Source organism: Oryx dammah, unplaced genomic scaffold, assembly GCF_014754425.2.
Source record: "Oryx dammah isolate SB20612 unplaced genomic scaffold, SCBI_Odam_1.1 HiC_scaffold_22, whole genome shotgun sequence".
NCBI classification, from domain to species: Eukaryota; Metazoa; Chordata; class Mammalia; order Artiodactyla; family Bovidae; genus Oryx; species Oryx dammah.
The window spans coordinates 21,831,415-21,851,813 of record NW_024070206.1 but is presented as its reverse complement, the minus strand read 5'-3'; the positions used below and the strand labels follow the sequence as shown (position 1 = coordinate 21,851,813).

The window sequence follows — 20,399 nt, the reverse complement described above, 5'->3', positions numbered from 1 at the left end:
CAAAAATTTCCCATAAAATTAGAAGACTAAGGATCAATCAAACCTTAGATACTTTCATGAAAACTTTAATAACTTTCTGGGAAAATAATGACCTCAGGGCAGGGGGGGACAAGACTCAACTAGGATGCCATAAATGAATTAACTGCAAAACAATTAACCACAAAACAGTGCAGGGCCAGGTTTCCTAAGGGAAATGAAAATGGATTATTTGCCAGTTTAGATTTTTAATCTTAAAGGGGATTTCGTAACTTATCTGGAATTGATAGAAATACAGAGCCTGCATCTGCATCTATTGTTTTCCTCCAGAGGTTTTCTGGGTTGCATTAGAAAATTATAGACAGCCTATAGCCTGCAAGATCTGCATTAAAATCATGTCTTCTCTGTCCCCAAACATTTATACTGAGACATGCTCCCGATGGTGCCTGTGATTCAGACAAAGTCACGTCAGCATGCATTAGCCATTTTTAAAACAGCCTGGACCTGTGTCATTTTTGTTTACAAATCTGACATAAAGTTTTAAAAATCCACATGAGGATTTGCCGAGCAATATGACATGAGCCTATAAATACTCCTGCCAACTGGTTCTTCATTTTGTGGTTACTCACATCAGTCATCTACTCCTAACTCGGGTGCCCATAACCTCCTGTGACCTAGGAACTTGTCACAAGAGTGTTTCCACTACTGTAAAGCCAAGTAACTGTAGGCAGCTGACTGCCTTTATCCACTGAGCCGTAAATTGATAGATTTTCCTGCAAGTTAAGAGCTCCCCAGGGATTACAGAACTGCATACTTCCCTCCAGGGCTTCCCCACCAAGAGACCACTTCGGGGAGAAAATAGAACCGGGCAAAGCCGGATGCTCTAGCTTACCCTCCGTTTTCGGCACAGCCGGTTGTGGATTATCCCGTTGTTCGATGGATTTTCCTAAAATCCTTTCCCCAAAATGAGGAAAGAGCCAGTGTTGAGAGCACACAGGATTAGGATGCCAACCCTCTGGCGACACCTTCTGTCACTGCCGAGGAATAAAATAGTCAAGAATCTCCAGCGATCCAGCTGTGGTCACCTTCCCTTGTGGCTCAGCTGGTAAAGAACTTGCCTGCAGTGCGGGAGACCTGGGTTCAATCCCTGGGTTGGGAAGATACCCTGAAGAAGGGAAAGGCTACCCACTCCAGTATTCTGGCCTGTATAGTCCAGAATGGGGTCGCAAAGAGTCAGACACGACTGAGTGACTTTCACTTCACTTTCCATCCACATCCCTTTAAGATCTGAAGTCAGTGTCACTGATCATAATGACACCTACAGAGGTAACTGTGCAGGCACTGATGTAAACACTCTATACATTAACTCGTTTAACCTTGGTAAGGGCCCAGCGAGGTAAGAATGATGACAATCCCCATTTTACAGGTGATAAGATACAAGCATAGGGGTTGAATAGCTTGCCCAAAGTCACTCAGGGACTTAGTAGTCAATGCAGAGTTTGAATCTGATTCTAGAATCTGTGTTCCTAATAATTGTGCCTGGCTGTCTCATTATGTGGAAATAAGATTTATGTTGTCTTGAATCGAGCTTTAGGCCAACTGTTTATAGCATCAAAGTAAAAGCAAGCCCTGTGCAAGTGCTTTGAAAAGGGAAGTGTCACAGTGATCCAGAACTGTTTTGAGGGTCTCATTGGCCACCTGCCCCAGCACTGGCATTCTGGGATGCTAAAAGGGAGTTGATAGAGCCCGTCTCCTGTCCAAGTGAACAGACTCACGTTCTTGGTCACAAAACCCAAGTCTTTACCACTGAAGGCTGTCAGGGCCCTCCTGTGCTACTAGGTGTTAGTTAGCAAGAGACGCTGTCAGGATGCATTAGCGTTACTCAACACGTGGTTATTTCTGATTTCTTGTCAGGAGGGCCTCACATCCGAGTACAGTTTCAAGCCTTACACCTCATGGTCATGGCACTGCCTGATGCCAACAGGGACACAGCCCAGGTAGGTTGTATCAACCTCACGATCTGCCATCAACTCTTACTGGTCAGAAGAAGTGGCCCAGGTGGAAAAATGAAAACTGTGTGTATGTCACACGTACTGTACAGAATTCAAACTTGGAAAACCAAAGAGCATCTCCTTTTAGGAGTTCAGCCTTCTTGGTGAATTTCAGAAAGTTCTAACAGGCATTTATACGTTAGTGGCCCAGCCAAACTTTTATCAACCAGTCGAGCCTGCAGCAAGCCTTTTGCCTTTCCTGACACCCACTCCTGTTCTCCGGAGGAAGCCAGGAAAGAATGTGAGTCCCAGAATCTTCTGTGAACATTTCTGTTTCATTCATTTCTTCAATCTATTAAGAGAAACTGAGTGTCTATGATGTGCCAGGCACTGGGCTAGGGTTAGGAGTAGGAAGAAGCCAGGATGGAAGGCTTAAATGGAATAACATCAGAAGTAAATGAAACCCTGATTTAAATGAAATTTCTAGAATGTTCATGTCTTACCATAATTCAATTTAAAGAATGATAGAATCAGGTTTTTAGAGATCTCCTGATTAGAACTTGACCTTTTCCAGATTAAGAAAATTAAGCTGAGAAAAGTTATTTCTCCTTTATTAAAACATTAGAACATTTCATAGAGTTATATTCCACAGGTCTCCATCCAAAATATTCCTCCTTTGCTTTCAGATTCATTTATTTATGTTTGCAAAGATCAGGGTTTCTGTTGCTGTTTTGATCCTGATTCTGCATACATCAGGAAATCAGTTATAAGTACAGCAGCTGCTCAGGCTCTTTTAAGTGAATTGAGGTGAGATGAGGATGAATTGGAAAGAGCCCATCATTTGGGGGCCAGTAAACACAATGCTGAAAACAAAGCTGATCCTTCATGCTGCCTCCTGTCAGACATTTCAGCTTGTTGAGGACCTTTTCTCCTCCAGTGAAACCATCTGCCAATTGTATTACATCCTCCACCCAAGACAAGGAATAGGCAGAGGCATACAAATGTCTGTTTCTAGTACAGTTTGGTAATTTTTCAAAAGCTAGAAATTTAGTAGCTTTGTTTTCTTTCCTTTATCTGAACAATTTTTATCTTTCCAAAAAAATTAATTTGGTATCAGATATCTGGGTCAAAATGTCATCTCCCCTTTCATATCACCAAGGATGGAGCAATGACTGAAGAATTCAGCCCATTTCTAATAGAACACCCTCTTCACTCACTCTCTTCCACTGTAAATTGTGACTGGAATGTAGATGAAGGTAGTGCGTTGTGCAAATCAAGAGCTCTGGCTGAGGAGTTAGGCTTCTTTGGGAAAGTCCTGGCTCTGCCATTTACTTACATAACACTGGACAAAGCTACTCAGTCCCTCCCCGCCCTACTTTCTGTAACTGTAAAAGAATATTAATATTAAATAATAGTACCTAGCTCCCAGGGTTTGAGGTGATGATGAAATGAGTGGATGTATGTAAAGTACTAAAAATAATACCTGGCTCTCAGTTAACCCACAAATAAATGGTAGCTGTGATCACTAGTATGTACATATGTTACATGTACTGTACAGAAATCAAACTTGGAAAACCAAAGAGCATCTCCTTTTAGGATTTCAACCCTCTTGGTGAATTTCAGAAAGTTCTGATGGGCTGTTATATGCTGGTGGCCCCGCCAAACTTTTATCAAGCTTTCTTTTTTTTTTCGATAGTGAGAGCAACTGCATAAAAGCATTTCCCTTTGGTCTGCTGAACACTCCAAAATTGAAATGCAGCAGAAAAATGACACCCCCAAGATAAAAGTTTTCTGCTTTTCGACTGATATATTTGTGAACTGAGAAATTAGATACTCATTTTGTTGTTGCTGTTCTTTAAACTGTTTTAATCTCTTTGTTTTTAAATTTTTTGTTGTTATTGACATACAATCCTCTGGAGAAGGGGTTGGCTCCCCACTCCAGTATTCTGGGGCTTCCCTGGTGGCTCAGATGGTAAAGAATCCACCTGCCATGTGGGAGACATGAGTTCCATCCCTGGGTTGGGAAGATCCTTTGGAGAAGGGAATGGCTAGAGAATCTATACAGTCTGGACCTCTATACAGTCCATGGGTTTGCATAGAGTTGGACATGACTGAGTGACTTTCACTTTTGACATAACATATTGATTTCAAATATACAGCATGCTGTTTTGATATTAGTATGCACTGCAGAGCAGTCACCATACTAAGTCTTGTTACCCTCCATCACCATTACAGAAAATCTTTTTTTCTTTAGACAACTATTAAGATTTACTCTCTTAGTAATTTTCAAATATGCAATACAATATTATTGACTATAGTCATCATGCTATGTGCTATATCCCCATCACTTATTTACTTCATAACTTATTTATTTTAAAGCTCAGTTTTTTAAAATGTGTTTTTCTTTCCCAAGGAAACAGAAAATATTTTAAACAATATTGCCTTAAATTAAGAGTGAGTTACTTTTCCTCCTTCACAACAAAACTGCATTTCATGTTTAGTTGAGCTGTAGTGTTTTTTTCTCCCTTGTTTATTGTTTACTTTTAATATCTGTCAAACTTGCTTAAGATAAAAGAAAATAAGAAAATGCAAACTATTATTTATAGAGATCCCAATATGACAAATTCCATAAAAAATGGAGCTGTTATGAAGCAAAGAAATAAATGAATTCTTCACATTTCTCATTCACACTTTCAAGCAATTAAAGAAGAAACGTGACATGTTTAGCCATTCTGTAGTTCTGACCATTTTCTAGAGGCCTGGTGAATGGGTATAGAAATGAATGACAGTAATCAGCGATGCCTTTTTATGATTTACAACTAGTGTGACACCGTGCTGCTTCTTATTAGGCCCTCATGACATTCTTCAATAAAGTCATTGCCAATGAATCAAAAAACCGCATGAGTGTATGGAACATTTCTACCGTCATGGCACCGAATCTTTTCTTCAGTAGAAGCAAACATTCTGACTGTGAAGAATTACTCTTAGCAAACACTGCTGCCCACATCATCCGTCTGATGCTCAAGTACCAGGAGATGTTGTGGACGGTGAGTACCAATGTGACGACCTGGATGTTCCTCTTGTGTCCACCAGCACCCACCCAGGAAACATAGAGGCTGGTTAGCAAGCAGTGCCCTCAGTCACAGGGGGTGATGGGAGACATGATCCGGAGTTCCTGGGGGCATCTTTCGCATTCCACAGGGCTGCTCGCTCCCAAACTTATTTTCCTTTAAACAGGAATCCTAATAGATTTTCCTAATCTTTATGAGGACAGAACCTCAGTTCCTGGTTCCTGGATACTGAGTGGCCAGAAGGAGTAAACATAACTGAAGACAGACTCTACCTGGGAGGGTCAACCCACGTGTTTTCCTTCTATTCAGGCTCTGTTTCTTCTCCAGGTCCCATCTTTCTTAATCGCTCAAGTCAGAAGAATGAATGAAGCCACCATGTTGTTAAAGAAGCCGCTCCCAAGTGTCAAAAAGCTGCTAAGGAGGAAGACCATAGAAAGAGGGGTAATGAGACAATAAATAAATGCACGAATGTCATGACCACCCAGACTCTTCTGTCTCAAAGTGATGCACAAAGCAGCTCGTGCTTAGAAGCAGAATTGTTATGTTCTCACAAAGTGTCACTCTTGTGACTGTAAACACTGTGGAAATTGCATTCATGACAGAGTGCTGTGGTATTTCCATTTTGTTGAATTAGGTGATTTTTGCTTGAAGTTTTTGAATTCCACCTATCATCATGAGAGATAATTCATTAATATTAATAAAGATAATTCCCTTAATATTCTCTCAAGTACTTAAGGGCAAATGGTTCTTACAGATGCTGAGAGTCAACATTTTAATCCCTGTGAACTGGATTTAAGGGTGGTCCAGCTGTCAGTGTATCTAATAGCTAGAGACTGAGATTTCCATGGTGAGTGGATGCTGAAAGGATATCTAATCCTCAAGTCATTTAGTGTAAATTTGTTGCACTTCAAAGAATTTTTGCCTTAGTACAGTTGTTTGTGTGGAGATGCATAATGGGAACAGGCTTTAGAAGCATTATCTTTACTGCTTTAAAGATCTCTGAGGACGATTGTGAGTGTCAGGCATAGCATTTGGCCTTGAGGAGGATGGAGAGTACAGGAAACTCACTTTGTCCTTAAAGGAATGTGTGTCCAGCAGAGAGATAATCTGATAGAGAAGTGTACACAAGAGCCATGAATATGCATTCCATGTCAGGCGTGTTGTGCAGATAGCGGGCTGGGGCTCACCCAGAGGAGAAGGAAGTGTGTCCAGTGTGGAGCATGTGGAGGCTTTGCGGAGAAAGTGGCGTTTGAACTGCACCTTGAAGGATGGATAGCATTTTAAAGGGAACAAGGAGAGGCAAGTTCATTCAAGGAAAGAAATAGTGAACCCCGAGGCAGTAAGGCAGAGGTATTGCTAACTGATCTATCACAGTCAGGACGGATGGCTGCGTTCCCTCACTATATGCAGGTAAAGGGATTTCAGATCAAGTAGAACTAAATTTGGGGGAAATTTTTTGTTTTAATTGAGAAAAAAATTCACATAATATAAAATTTGCCATTTTAACTATTTCAAAATGTGTAATTTTTAGTATCTATTTCTAGTATAATTCGCAGTATTGTACAACATCACCACTATCTAATTTCAGAATATCTTTACCATCCTCAAAAGAAACCCCATACCAGTTAAGCATTCACTCCTCACTACTCCCCTCCCCACGATCCCTGACAAACCCTCATCTACTTTCTATCTCTATGAATTTATCTACCTGGACATTTCACGTAACTGGACTCATACAATATGTGGCCGGTTGTGTACGTGACTTCTGTCACTTAGCATCGTGATTGCAAGGTTCATCCTGTTGGAGCATGTATCACTGCTGCACTTTTTTTGTTTGTTTGTTTTGCATTTCTCTTGGACATCTGTTGGGTCATATGGCAACTCTATTTGTTGAGGATTTTTGCACCAACTTTTATAAGGGATATTGGCCTTCAGTTTTTTGTTCTTGTTATGCCTTTGTCTGGATTTGGTATAAGGGAAATAATAGCCTTACAGAATGAGTTAGAAAGTGGTTCCTCCTTCTATTTTTTGGAAGAGTTTGAGAAAGATTAGAGTTATTTCTTTAAACATGTGGTAAAATTTACCAGTGAAGTCACCTGGTCCTAGACTTTTCCCTGTAAGAATTTTTTTTATTACTAACTCAAGTTCTTATTATAGCTCCATTCAATATTTTCTGTTTCTTTTTGAGTCAGTATTGATAGTCAGTATGTTTCTAGGACTTTATATCATCTAGGTTATCTAATTTGTTGAAATACTAATTGTTAATATAAATAGTATTGTATTATAATCTTTTTTATTTCTGTAAGGTTTGCATTAATGTTCCCTCTAATACTCTTAATTAATAATTTGAATCTTTTCTTTTTTCTTGGTGAATCTAGCCAAAAGTTTGTCAATTTCTTTGGCCTTTTTGAAGAGCCAACTTTTGTTTCATTGATTTTCTCTATTTTTTGTTTTTCTCTAGCCCTTATTGAAACTGAGATCTTTATATTTTCCTTCTTTATTCTTGTTTTGAGTTTGGCTGGCTTTTTTTTACTTTCATAAGATGGAAAGTTAGGCTACTAGTTTGAGGTCTTTTTTTAAAGTCAGCATGTACTTCTGTAAATTTTCCTCTGGGTATTTTTTGCTCTATCCAGTAAGTTTTGGTGTACTACGTTTCATTATGGTTCATTTCAAGGTATTTTCTAATTTCCCTTGGCCCATTGGTTATTTAGGCATAAATTTTCTAAATTTCCTTGTTATTGATTTCTAATTTTATTCCATGATGGCTATGTGTTGTATTATTTTGATATTTTAAACTTGACCGAGACATGTTTTGTGGTCTAACATACTGTCTATCCTAGACAGTGTTTTATATGTGCTTAAGAATAGATTCTGCTGTCACTGTCCTACAGATGTCTCCTAGATCAACTTCAGATTCTTCCCCCTCCCCAGGGTTGCTGTTTGTTATAGCTGTTATATATTTGTTAATGACTTTGCTGCTGAACTAATTTTCTTATGTCTCTATGTTTTCTGTGGCTGCTCAAATCTCTGTTCCGTTAGCCTAGTGGTTTGCTGGTGTTTGCACAGAGATTTTCATAGATACCTGGAGCCAAAAATATCTCCCAGTCTTTGCAGATGAGCTCTGTGTGTTTGTGTGCTTGACACACCTTCAGCAATCAGCCAGATAGCTTACAACTTGGCCTGAAATTTAGTTCCTGTTTGGACAGTAAAGGTCAGCCAGAGGTGAGCACTTTGGTTCTTTTCAGGTCTTTCCTGAATATGTGCACAGCCCTGAGCATGCACATGACCTTCTAGGTTCTCAGGAATATGTTGGAGCTTTTCAAAGACCTTACTCCCCAAAGCATCTAGTTCCCTAGGCTTGCCTCCCAAGATTTTTAGTTAGTTTATATTTTCCCCTGCTCTTAGGCACTGCCTCAGGCAGCAGTGAGTAAAACATTTGCCTATAAATGTTTTCAACGTCACACCACTTTAGCACTGGTCAGGTTCCAAGTCAGACAAGATAAAGGCTAGCCAGTCTTCCAGGGAACAAATAACTAGAATTCCTTGTGAATGAGGTCCCTTCCACGCCCTTTGATACCTGCACCAGGAATGCAGGCCGTTATTTTCAAGGCTGTCACTGAGCTGTGGAGCAGAGATGGGAATGTGTAAACTAAAATGCCACTGAGTTCACCATTCTGATCAAGACTTAGTTGTTTTTCTTACTTAAGCACCTCCCCTGGTTGCCACTTTCTGGAGTTCTGAAGAAGTTGACAGTGACAGGTTTTTCCAGTTTGTTCATTGCTTTCATGGAGGGACAGACTTCTAGATTTCTTACTGTTTGCTATTTTCATTCTGGAAAATTTTAATGGTGTTAGTATGATGTGTGTGGAGCTGAATCTGAGGTTAGGTCAGGCTTTGCGAGCCCACGCAAATTTAAGTCTATCTCTGAGCCTCAATTTTCTTACATTTTCACTTTGGGGGGAAAAGTAATGATACCTACCTATTTCACCGAGTTGTCATCAGCATCAACTCACATAATGTGGGTGTAAAGAACTGTGTGATGCTTTATACATGTCAGTTGCGTTAGTGTTTTAATTATAAGTAGAACTAAGCAGAATTTTAAAAGGTTATAAATACCACGGAAGCAAGCACTTAAAGATGAAGAAATAGTCTTTCTTTGGTTCTCTAATACTATATTGTAATTTTACTTCTTGACTTAGACTGATAGTTCATTGACAGTTTACAAAATTCAAAAGATTGGAAGGGGAGAAACTATAGAAAAAAGTTGGTCAGCTCTGACTTCCCCTCCTGAGAACAAGTAATATAACCAATGACAGCATGTGTGCGCGGCAACACATAGGTATATTTACTTGTAGAGAGGTGCTGTGACATACAAGCAAATATGAGGATGTGGTCTTCTCCTTTTTCACACGAATGGTAATGTAGGTGAAACTCTCTTGCATCATCTTTAATGACTTATGGAATCATAGTGGTTATTCCACACCAGTCCACAAAGCCTTCCTCTTTGCTTCTTTTGCATGATATTCCAAAGACACACTAACTTATTTAAATATTCCCAGATTGTTGAATAGTTAGATTCTGTCCAACCTTTTGCTATTAAAGTTTACAGCATCAGTGAATAAGCTTGCACATTTGGCATTTCTCACAAATGAAGACTATTTGTAGGATGAAGTTATAGATGTGGAATTGTTGGGTCAGAGTGAATATATTTTATAATTGGTAAATATTGCCAAAATGTTTTCCGTAAAGGTTGTACCAGTTTACACTTCTAGCACCAGTGTGTGCTTGTTTTCTCAACATCAATTCTAAAGATTAAGTGTGTTGTGTTTTTTTTTTTTTAGGTTACAAGCCCCAAGACATCAAAGGTACTGCAAAAATCACCCTCTACAAGAAGAATGGTAAGAAAATAAATTATTCTCTCTCCTCCCTAATTATTAACTCCTTACATAGTATTCTTTGGCTGTACCTACCTTATCTGTATCTAATTTTGGTCATGATATCCCTTCATGCTTGACATTTTCAGTGTAGCATGTGAAGGAATGGTATAGGGACTCAACTAAGTGATGACCTGGAATTTGTGGCTAGGGGTTCTGTTCACAAGAGTGAATACTCTGGAAGGTTAGAAGGGAGCCTGTGATCATTATAACAGTCTCAATAATGTCAGGAGTGTGGAATTCATCTTAAGAGGCTTCTGGGGGGCACTGGTAGGGGAGGGACATCAAATGCCCCAAAGAGTGTTTTAGGAGGGTGCTCTTAGCTCTTTGCCCCCTCCCAACTCCCGAACCCTGGCATTGGCCATTCCTGCATGCTCTCCTGGGTTCTCGCTGGTAATAGTAGAAATGTATTGTAAGAATTGATCCTTTAAAAATAGTTTCCTAGTGCTGCAGTAACAGTGCCACAAACAGGGTGGATTGAAGTGATAGAATTTACTTTCCCACAGTTCTGGAGGCTGAAACTCCGAAACCAAGGTGTTGTTTGGTTGGTTCCTTCTGAAGGCTGTGAAAGGAGGATGTGATTCTGACATCATTCTTAGCTTTCAGCGATGCCGGGAGTCCTGGGCCTTCTTTAGTTACGGATGAGGCATCATCCAATCTCTGCTTCTGTCTTCACGTGGCATTCACCCTGCATGCGTGTGAGTGTGTGCGTGTGTGTGTGTGTTCTCCTCTTATAATAAGGACAGTGGTCACCAGAGTACAGTGGCCGGTCACTGGAGTATACTGGTCCTTGGATTAAGGGCACATTGTACTCCTGTTTCCACAAGGTCACATTTTGAGATCCTGGGGCTTAGAACTCCTATGTATTTGATGGGGTTAGGAGGACACAATTCAACCCATATTTCTTCTAGGGGATATAGTGAGTCAATTCACATGAACCTTCTACATCAACAATACCATCCTTGATAATGCACAGATTATTTAAAACAATTACCTGAGGTATAGCCAGATCCTCAGATAGAAATTTATTTATTTCTGTCCATCTCTAAATAGATAATTAATATTTAAAACACTCAAAATTTTGAAACAATGGGAATTTTCCATGCAGTTAGAACAGAACAGATTTTACTGTCCATTAGACAGCACCATTCTTTGAATATTTCATGCAGACAGGAGCTCTGAGGTCCCAGGGCCCATCAGAGCAGCACACCCTTCCCAGTCATCCACACCCCATCCTTTACAGTGTTCCTAGCACACTTCGAGGGGTCGAGTTCGGTGCCCATCTGGAATGTAATTTGGGATGACCATTCATTGCTGCTGACTAAAGAAACAGGTATATTTGAAAGGCACATTTTCAAATAGATCCTTAAATTTTCAGAAGGTTGACTTTCTTAAAAAAATTGAAATACAGAACCCTGCTTCAAGTAGGCCTATTTAGGACATTGTTCAAGAAAATGCATGGTTAGAAACATTAGATTTCTGTCACAATCCAGTTTCACTTTCCTCATGACTTATAAAAAATATCTATTTGTTTATCTGGCTGCACTGGGTCTTAGCTGTGGCACACAGGCTCTTAGTCTTCATTGGAGCACACGGGATCTTTAGTTGCAGCAAGTGGGATCCAGTTCCCTGACCAAGGATCGAATGTGGGCCCTCCGCATTGGGAGCTCAGAATCTTGGCCACCAGACCACCAGGGAAGCCCCCTCTCTTGTGACTTTAAGGCGTTATAGTGAGACCTAAGCCTGTAACAAAAGTAAGTCATTAGAATCTCCTGTAAGAAAGGAAGCAGTGTTCTGTTCTGGCTCATGCCCCGTCATGTTTCCACGTTTCCCTCTTTTGGAATGCCACTGATTTCCGTGTCTCTTAAGTGCAATCGCTGAGTTTGACAAAACGTGCTGCCTTTTTCCTCCCTGGTAGTCCGACGTGCCAGAGGGCGTCATAAGGGTCCACGCGCCCCTTCTCTCCAAGGTGTCCATGGCCATTCAACTCAACAGTCAAACCAAAGTCAAAGACATACTGGCGAAATTTCAATGTGAGAACAGGTGGGTAGACCTGAGAGTCTCTGTAAGGCAGATGGGCTTTTATCTGATGAGCAAATCTTTTATTTGAACATTTGACCTTTTCGAAAAATTAGAACCTGTTACTTTAAGGACTTCACCAGTAACTGAAGAATCAAAAGTAGAGAAAGAAGTATACCGTAGAATTATCAATAACAAAAGCTTTTTTTTCCCAAGAAACTTCTACAATTGAGATTCTTAAATAGGTAGATTTTCTGTCTTGGTGGCTTCATGTACTCATTGAGCTTTATTTTTTATTTGGATAAAAACTTTAGCAAGTTAGTTTTTATATATCTTGATAGATTTCCAGCAATATTGTTATTCCACGCTCCATTGGGCTTTAACATGACTGTAACAAGTACAGTTTATGTAGTGGAGTGAACGTCATAAAACCTACTATCAAGGAACCTTAGGATCAGAGTGATGTTGACAAAATATTTTTGCATGACCGCCTTGAAAGTGTGAAGATGTTCGTTGCTCAGTCGTGTCCGACTCTTTGTGACCCCATGGACTGTAGCCTGCCAGGCTCCTCTGTCCATGGAATTCTCCAGGTAAGAATACTGGAGTGGATTGCCATTCCCTTCTCCAGGGGATCTTCCTGACTCAGGGATCAAACCCAGGTCTCCTGCATTGCAGGCAGATTCTTTACTGTCTGAGCCATGTCTGCCTTAAGTCACCCTAAAGAATGTTAAGTCATGGTAAATGTTGGAGGATAAGGACAAGGGCGGGGCTATCAGTGGGAACTAGGGGGACCAGGTGGGGAAGGAAACTCTGTAGCTTGACTGAATCCATGGGGCCCTTCTGTTATGACATCACACTCAGACATTGCAAGATGGGAAGAAGTACACAGGATGTGTCTGTATATTTTCTTATATCTACGTACAGATCTACAACTACCTCAAATAAAATGTTTAATTAAACAAAGAGGGTGCATATCCTTCTCCCTCACAGAGGAGAGAGAGAATAGTCTGTAACTATGTCTGTAAGTAACCAGGCTGACAGTTCAAGGAACCAGAGCTCAGCAGTGGCCTTTCCAGACTCTTCTATCCTGGCAGCCTAGTCCAGGGTGGAAAATTAAAATTGGCCAATTATTTGCTCCGACTTGCTTTCATTATCGGGCAGAGACATACAACAAAGTCAGCCTTAGTTTGCAAAGCACTGGGCAAGCTTAGAAATGTGGCATGGGCTAAGGAGAGAGCCCCATTCGATTTTTGACAACTGCGGAAATGCGGCTGGACTGCCTTTGAACTGAGAGTAATGCGGCCCATGACAAGGCAGTGTGAAAGTGCCCAGCTGCTCCTTGGCCAGCCTTGACGTGCCAGCAACGGTGTCCCCTCTCGAGTGGAGCTGACAGTGAGACAGTGGTGGATGGAAAGGCCGGGGCGGCTGTGCAGCCCGGCTGCGTCCTTCTTCCTCTCCGCCTCAGACGCTTCGCTGTGTCAAACAGGCCAAAAACAGCTTTTATCCTCTTCAGTCGTCATCATGATTTGTGGGGTGTATTCCACTCCAGGCAGAATGAATTGCTTGCAGCTATGGTACTTAATCCACAGGTTTACCTTAGAATCTCTGAAGAGGGTTGAAATTCTATCACTTTCTTCTTTTCTCAGTCCTGGTCCATCGGAATGCATTAAGATCCAGAACCAAAGGCTATATGAAATCGGAGGTAATATAGGTAAGCATTTGTCGGTGATTTTTACTCCTGCAGGCTCTGATGACTCTGTTGTTGTTCCGTCACTAAGTCGTGTCCCACTTTTTGTGACCCCATAGACTGCAGCACACCAGGCTTCCCTGTCTCTCACCATCTCCTGGAGCGGAGAAACTGAGTAATCTGCTGATTACTCTGAGTAGTGCTCTAAAGGAAACAGGATGCTATTATCGTGTTAATAAGAGATGGTAGGATGGCATCACCGACTCAATGGACATGAGTTTGAGCAAATTCTGGGAGATAGTGAAGGACAGGGAAGCCTGGTGTGCTGCAGTCCATGGGGTTGCAAAGAGTCAGACACGACTGAGCCACTGAACAATTGTGTTAATAAAAGCATATTTTACACGTTTCTTAGATATAAAATCAAAATCAAAGTGTCTGGTTTTTTTTAATTTCACATAAGAATAGTGTAACTTTCCTAAAAGAGTGTTCCTAAAATATTTTCAAAATTTACACGTAAATACTGTAGTTGATGTGGAGTAGGTTTCTGAGTCTTTTAAAGATGACTCTGAAAGTTAGAGTGTCTCTGGAGATTCGGGCAAATGAAAAGAAAAGCTGTGGCGCTTTCAGAGTCTTGACATCCTTTTGGTTGAACTTCGCTGTTCAGCTCTGAGTCCAGGTTCATCCTTTTCCCCTGAGGGGACGGGAAGGAATAAAAAGAAAATTCCGTCCCCGCGCGTGTGCCCTTGGCTCCCTCTTGCCCCTCAGGGTTGGGGTGAAATCCTCGTGCTCCTGTTCACGGCCGGCGCTTCCCTCCTGCTGATGAGGACTGTGGTCATCGTCCCCTCTGTGGTCAGCTTTCCCCTCCCGGCCCCACCATTTCTCTCTGCATAAACGTTTCTATAACTCCACTCATCTGCACACAACTCTCTTGACCCCTTCCAGTCGACTCCCATTTCTCTGCTCCACTTGCAACGATGGCTCCTTGAACTGGCCGTCTGTGCTCGTCTCTCCCCCTCCTTCTCTCCTGAAGCCACTCTACTCAGGCTTTACCCCTCGACACTTCACCAGAATTGCTCTTTCGTCCAGGTCACCAGAGGACTCTCAGGTGTGAAATGCAGGGCTTCCTTCTGTCTTCATAATCACCCGAGTTGATCCATCCCTCCTGTGAAAACAGTGCCCTCTTCCCCTGGTGTCCAGGGCCCCTGGGCGCCTGGCTCCCCCGCCCTCCAGCCCCACTTCACAGGCCGCTCCTTCTGCGTGTCTTCTGCCTGTTATACCTCATCCTCTCACCTCTGAGGGCGGGGGATGGTTCTCTCGGCACTTGTCTCCGTGGTGAGCTCGTCTGTCTCCCTGCTCTGGAGGCATCTGGGTGCCACCGTCTCTCAGGTTAACATCCAGACTCACCTCGACACCCACCTTCACATCTGGTCACCAGCGCCTCTTGTCCTGGGCCTTCGCCTCTGCTCTGACTTGGGCCCAGAGCGCCCTCCCTCGGATGGCCCTCTCCTCACTCCCTCTCCTGGCGGGTGTTTGCTGCTGTATCAGCTTACTGAGAGCTTCCTGGATGGGATCCTCTTTCTGCGTTCCTGGCTTTCTCATTCTCTCACATTTTTATCATCATCAGGCTTACTTCCCATCATACTTTCTTATTTGCTTGTTGCCTTTTACCACTTTCAGAACATAAGAGGGCAGATATTTTTACCTGTCTGATGCATTGCCGTGGCCTCACCCTTAGAATAATGCTCGACACCATAATGGCTCAAGAAATACTTGAAACTGAATGAATGAATCAAGCAAGCAATGTAATATTGGTATTTCTTATGAGACTTTAGTGCACATTTCAAACACACTGTACATAAGAATTTTCAAATGCATTTGCCCCTTTCTGTTGTTATTCCAGATCTTCTGCCCACAGGAGAAATGAAATGACCACTCCTAAAATAAAATTTCATGTTCATCCTTAGTCCTGGTCAAGTTACTATCTGTTAAAAAAAAAAAATAAAGGACATGTATTATCTCATAAATGATCATCAGTGATCATCGTCAGATAAATGAGTAGATGCCTGAAACAGGTTCTTGCCATGTTTTTCTAATTGGTGTGGAATCTGGGGAGCAGTTTTCCTGGGCTTAGTCTGTTTTTTTCCACAGTGTCACATGGGGTTTATTTGGAGTACTTCACAGTCAGAAAGAAAGAAAGAGGGAAGGAAGGTAGGTTGGCTGTGCTGGAAACTTTAAACTGAATCTGCTTTTGGCTGAGAGAATGATATTGGCCTTATTTGAGACTCGCAACACCCATACACATAAATAGGCCCATGCACAGAAGTGTGGCCTTTTGAAAACATTCTCCGATTTTCATTTCTTCTAGGACAGCACTGCTTGGATCCGGATGCTTATATATTGGATGTTTATCATGTGAATCCCCAGGCAGAATGGGTGATTAAACCCCAGCAGAGTGTTTGAAATCACCCCCCAAGATGGCAGCTATCATGTATTACACGCCAAGGAGTCCTACATTCAGTAGGGAAAAAACAAGCTTCTGACATGTCTGTCCCTAGGCCCTCTCGGTGTTTCTCAGCCCAACTGGTGTCTCCCGGAATTGTCAGCATGAATCGTGGAAGAAGAGCTGGTTGACCATCTGAGCTGAAGCCGTCTCATGGTGGTTCCTTGGTAAGAGTGAAGGAAAGAGGGTGTGATCCTTCCAGAAGAAAGGCCAGCATAGAATATGGAGCTCTCATCATTTCTGATACTTTGACTCACAACAGAAATGAGCTTGGTCTTTACACCTGGGGGTAAGAGGCACTTCTCGATGTAGCAAATGCTGCCAAACACAAGAGGTGGAAGAGACTTTTTTATACCTATGTTTTATATATATATATATTTTAACATTTTTGAACAAGAATGCCAGAAAAAAAAAAATTTCTTCTCTGAACAGTAATTTAGATCTCCTTTCCAAAGAGAATCTGTTTCCAAAGTCACACATACAGTATTGATGCTCTGGCTTGCTCCTGAATTGGAGGAGGAGGAACTTCTGTCTGCAGACCACTGTATTGTTACGTATGCTGTAGCGTGCTGTGACTGTCTGCTTTCTGGTGCAAGTGAACATTTCTCCATAATGGACTATTGAAAACGGATACTTGTAAAGCTTACTCTGTTATGAACACAGTTAAGGTCAGGTTTACAAAGGATTTTCTTGTGCTTCCGTAACGTTCAGTGTAGTCAGCAGTCTTGGAGCTTCTGTTTCTCATCATGATGATGGTGCTCAGTGAATAGCTCTCCATGTGCCAGGCCCAGATTGTCTTTCCTCCCCAAACAGATCATTTTTTAAGTTTCATGACTGTAGATAATCACTTCTGCAGCCCCAGTGTCCAAATGCAGAACTGCCTTTATCCAACTGCTCTTTATCCAAGAGTGCTGAAAAATACCATTCTATCCAGACTTCCTATGCTATAAAAACAGATTTTGTTTGTGTTCATCCATCATAGACTTGGCCAGGCCCCGTGGATTAGGATCAGGCTTTAGAATCAGATGCATGTTGGGTGACCTGAAAACTGCCTCGCTCCCAGAAGCCCACAGAGCCGTTTTTCCAGGCCTGCAGTTGGTGAGAAAGCACAGTTCTCCACGATTCTGAGAGCAGATCTGACATGTGCTGAGAGGTTAGGGAGTGCTGCCTTTCCTCTGGGGACTGCTGCATGGAGAAACGGGGATAGAGGTCTCACTTATCCCACATGTGTGCTTTGGATTAGAATCTACAGCTTGAGATTTTGACGAGCTTATGTGAGTTTTAATGAAATTTAACATCCAAATGACTCTTCCTTGCAGTTCAAACAATAGACAAAGTTGCTCCCAAATGCAGAAAACATTTTATCTACTTGCATTGGTAGGTGGGTTCTTTACCACTAGTGCCACCTGGGAAGCCCTTTATCTTCTTACCAAGTCTCAGAACATAATGTGATGATAATTTAAGCCTATATTATAGAAGAAATCTTTTCCATGCTCATTATGCCTTGATATCTATAAAACCTTGATTTATATTCAAAGTTCCTGGCCATTGGAGCTTTGTTATATTTTTGTGGAGAGCTAATATCCATTCATTTTGTTTATTTGAGAGTTTTTTTAATTTCCTTTGCTTGAAAACCCAGTGGAAGAAAAACATGCATTCTGTTGGTTTATATTTATTCCTATATTTCATCAGTTTTCAGTGTATGGCTAATTGACAGCATGTGAGTCTGCATAATGAACTTTGAGGGTCTGAGAAAATGCAATTATCATTCTTGCAATTCAAACAACAGGAGTAAGCATTTTACTCCGTGTGTTAGTTGCTAAGTTCCAAGACAAAAGATGGCTGTAACTGATGTACACATACAAGAAAGTTCTTCAAATTAGGTGCCTTACACTTCTGTGTATATATTAAAACAATGCCTGATTTTTCTAACTGAATTTCCTCTCATTTAGAATAAATTCTGTTGTGTTTAGAAAATTCACCGACCTAGCCAATTTTTTATTTTTAATTTTTTATTTCGGAATTTTTATTTCTTTTGGCTGAAAACCCATTAGCACTGATGGAAGACTTTGAAAAGTTTTAAGATTTACCCCATTAGTCATTAGTTTTAAATAAATGGCTAACAGATGACAGGTAAAAAAAATTAAGTTTCTGAATTTCTTACCCTTTGATGTGGATAAGATGTGACACCATTTAGATATCAAAGGCTCAGCCCAGTCAATAATTTTAAATTAATCACTCTCTTCAAGGATGTGTGACAACTTTAAAATAACTATAAAATATGGAAGCCCATGTCAGTACCAATATATTGGATGTAACTTGACTTCTTAGTCATAGAATTAACTAACTGATCAGAGAAGAATTTCCAGTAGACACACAAACTAATTTTTCTGAGGTTAAAAAAGTTCTTTTTACTGATTTTATTACTTTTTTTTAAAACTTAAGTTTATTCTTAATGACTAAACAAACCCGTACAACTAAAACTCAAAAATGCCAGTCACCTAAGTGTTGAAAAAACGATCTTTGCCTTATGAAGAGTTGTTTTTGCAATAGTTACAGTCATCTATAAAAATGAATAGTGTTAAGGCAAACATGAATAGTGTATCTGCAAGCAAAAGAAGAGTCACACCCTGGGCTTCTAAATTCTGTTCTTGGTAGCTTCCACCTCACCTTGTCCCAGGCACTCTTGGTGTGCAGTTAGGAAAATGACATCTAGGAGAGCGTTAGAGAAAGTTAACGTTTTAGGAATGCTTATTCAGAAAAAAACCCTAGAATGGGCTCCTTCTTGCCTCCAGTCTATAAAAGAAGATTCCTTTGCTAAACAACTCCCTTGAGGATATGATTCTTTAGGTCACTGAACAATGAATTCAGTGAGTTCAAGGGGAGATCTTTGAACAAACTGGAATATTCTCTTTACAATGTATATAGAGTATAAACTACCTCACTTGTCTTTCCTGGAGGGGGAAAAATGACAGACGTTAACAATTTTTGTTACAAATGGTCCCTGATCTTATTATTTAAGTCACTTCAGTTAGCTTTCAATGTACATTTAATAATATGCATTTAATGATGTAAAATATTTTTAGCAAAAGCTTTAAAACCAAAAATACTCTGTAATTGTGATGTGTGTTGTAGAGGGTGAGAGAATCTGTCCTTTAGTCATCGTCTCGTGCGTTTAACCCAATGGAGTCACAGGTTTTCAAATGTAGGAATTTACTTCATCAAATTTCATGCATTTTCAACTGTTTTCCCTACATTGCACTTGACTGAAAGTCACGTGAGATTAAAGTGCCCCTTCTTTCTATCAAACATATTTCAACTGTTTTACAGAAGTGTATTACATATCTGAAAGGAATATATATTCTGGGGCTCTGTAGTTTCTATTTTCTGTCTGGCACTTTCAGCTGTTTTTTTTTTTCATAAACATGTCACTTAATAAAAAATAATATGACATGGATTAAAATGTTTCAAACATTTTTCAACAGTTGTACACACATACACACTACCTTAATTTTAAAATGACGTCTTTTCTTTCAGGTATTTTCCAGCTGTTCTTGGAAATGATGTGATTTGATTGAAAAGTCATGTTGTCCCTAGGATGCCAATTTTTTATGTTGTCTCCCATCTCAAGAGTTAATGTCCTTTCATCCTGTCAGTTTCATTGCCAAGTATAATATGTATGTTGCATTTTATTCATAAAAATAAAGAGAAAAAAACCAAAAGCATTATCATGAGATTTCTTGTGTTCAGCTAGTCCGAAGACACCGTGGTGCTGGTGAAAGAAAAGGAGCCTTAAAGTCAGAAGGTGTGTGTTTTGAGCCCAGTCTCTGCCATCTACCATAAATTGTGATGTTATAGGCACTGGGGTAATGGTGGATGTTTGTGCAAAGCTATTTACTAAACTTGTTTGAGTTACTGCCTTTTAATATGTGCTTTTTAAAATATATAGATAGTTTCAATAGATACAGAAAAGAATATTTGACTCATTCATGATTTTTTTTATACTTAACATTTTACCATATACCAAAGGCAAGAAAAATAGCTAATAAAAAGGCATAAAGATTAGAAGAGATAAAATAGTCTCCATCTGCAAATAATATGATCATTTATATACAAAAGCCTAAGGTATCTTCAACTATTAGAACTAATAAGATGATTTAGCAAGGTCATGGCATACAAGATTATTATATAAAAATCAGGTCGGGAAAAGTATAATTGTAA

At 40.5% G+C, this 20,399-nt stretch overlaps 1 protein-coding gene across 4 annotated transcripts in view; it reads left to right on the top strand.

The window, feature by feature from the left end:
* The window catches only part of ARHGAP28 (Rho GTPase activating protein 28), a 142,380-nt gene extending 122,227 nt beyond the window's left edge, over positions 1-20,153 (top strand). For 2 of the 4 annotated variants that reach the window (XM_040264652.1, XM_040264653.1), the window contains 7 exons: positions 1,891-1,973; positions 4,817-5,014; positions 5,366-5,479; positions 9,880-9,936; positions 11,891-12,015; positions 13,638-13,702; positions 16,044-16,511. In XM_040264652.1, coding sequence (XP_040120586.1) covers positions 1,891-1,973; positions 4,817-5,014; positions 5,366-5,479; positions 9,880-9,936; positions 11,891-12,015; positions 13,638-13,702; positions 16,044-16,138 — 737 coding nt within the window. In that variant the 3' untranslated portion in view covers positions 16,139-16,511. Of the gene's footprint in view, positions 1-1,890; positions 1,974-4,816; positions 5,015-5,365; positions 5,760-9,879; positions 9,937-11,890; positions 12,016-13,637; positions 13,703-16,043 lie in introns of those variants that run through there. The other 2 variants (XM_040264651.1, XM_040264654.1) reach the window with 2 other exon arrangements.
* Positions 20,154-20,399: the final 246 nt, after the last annotated feature.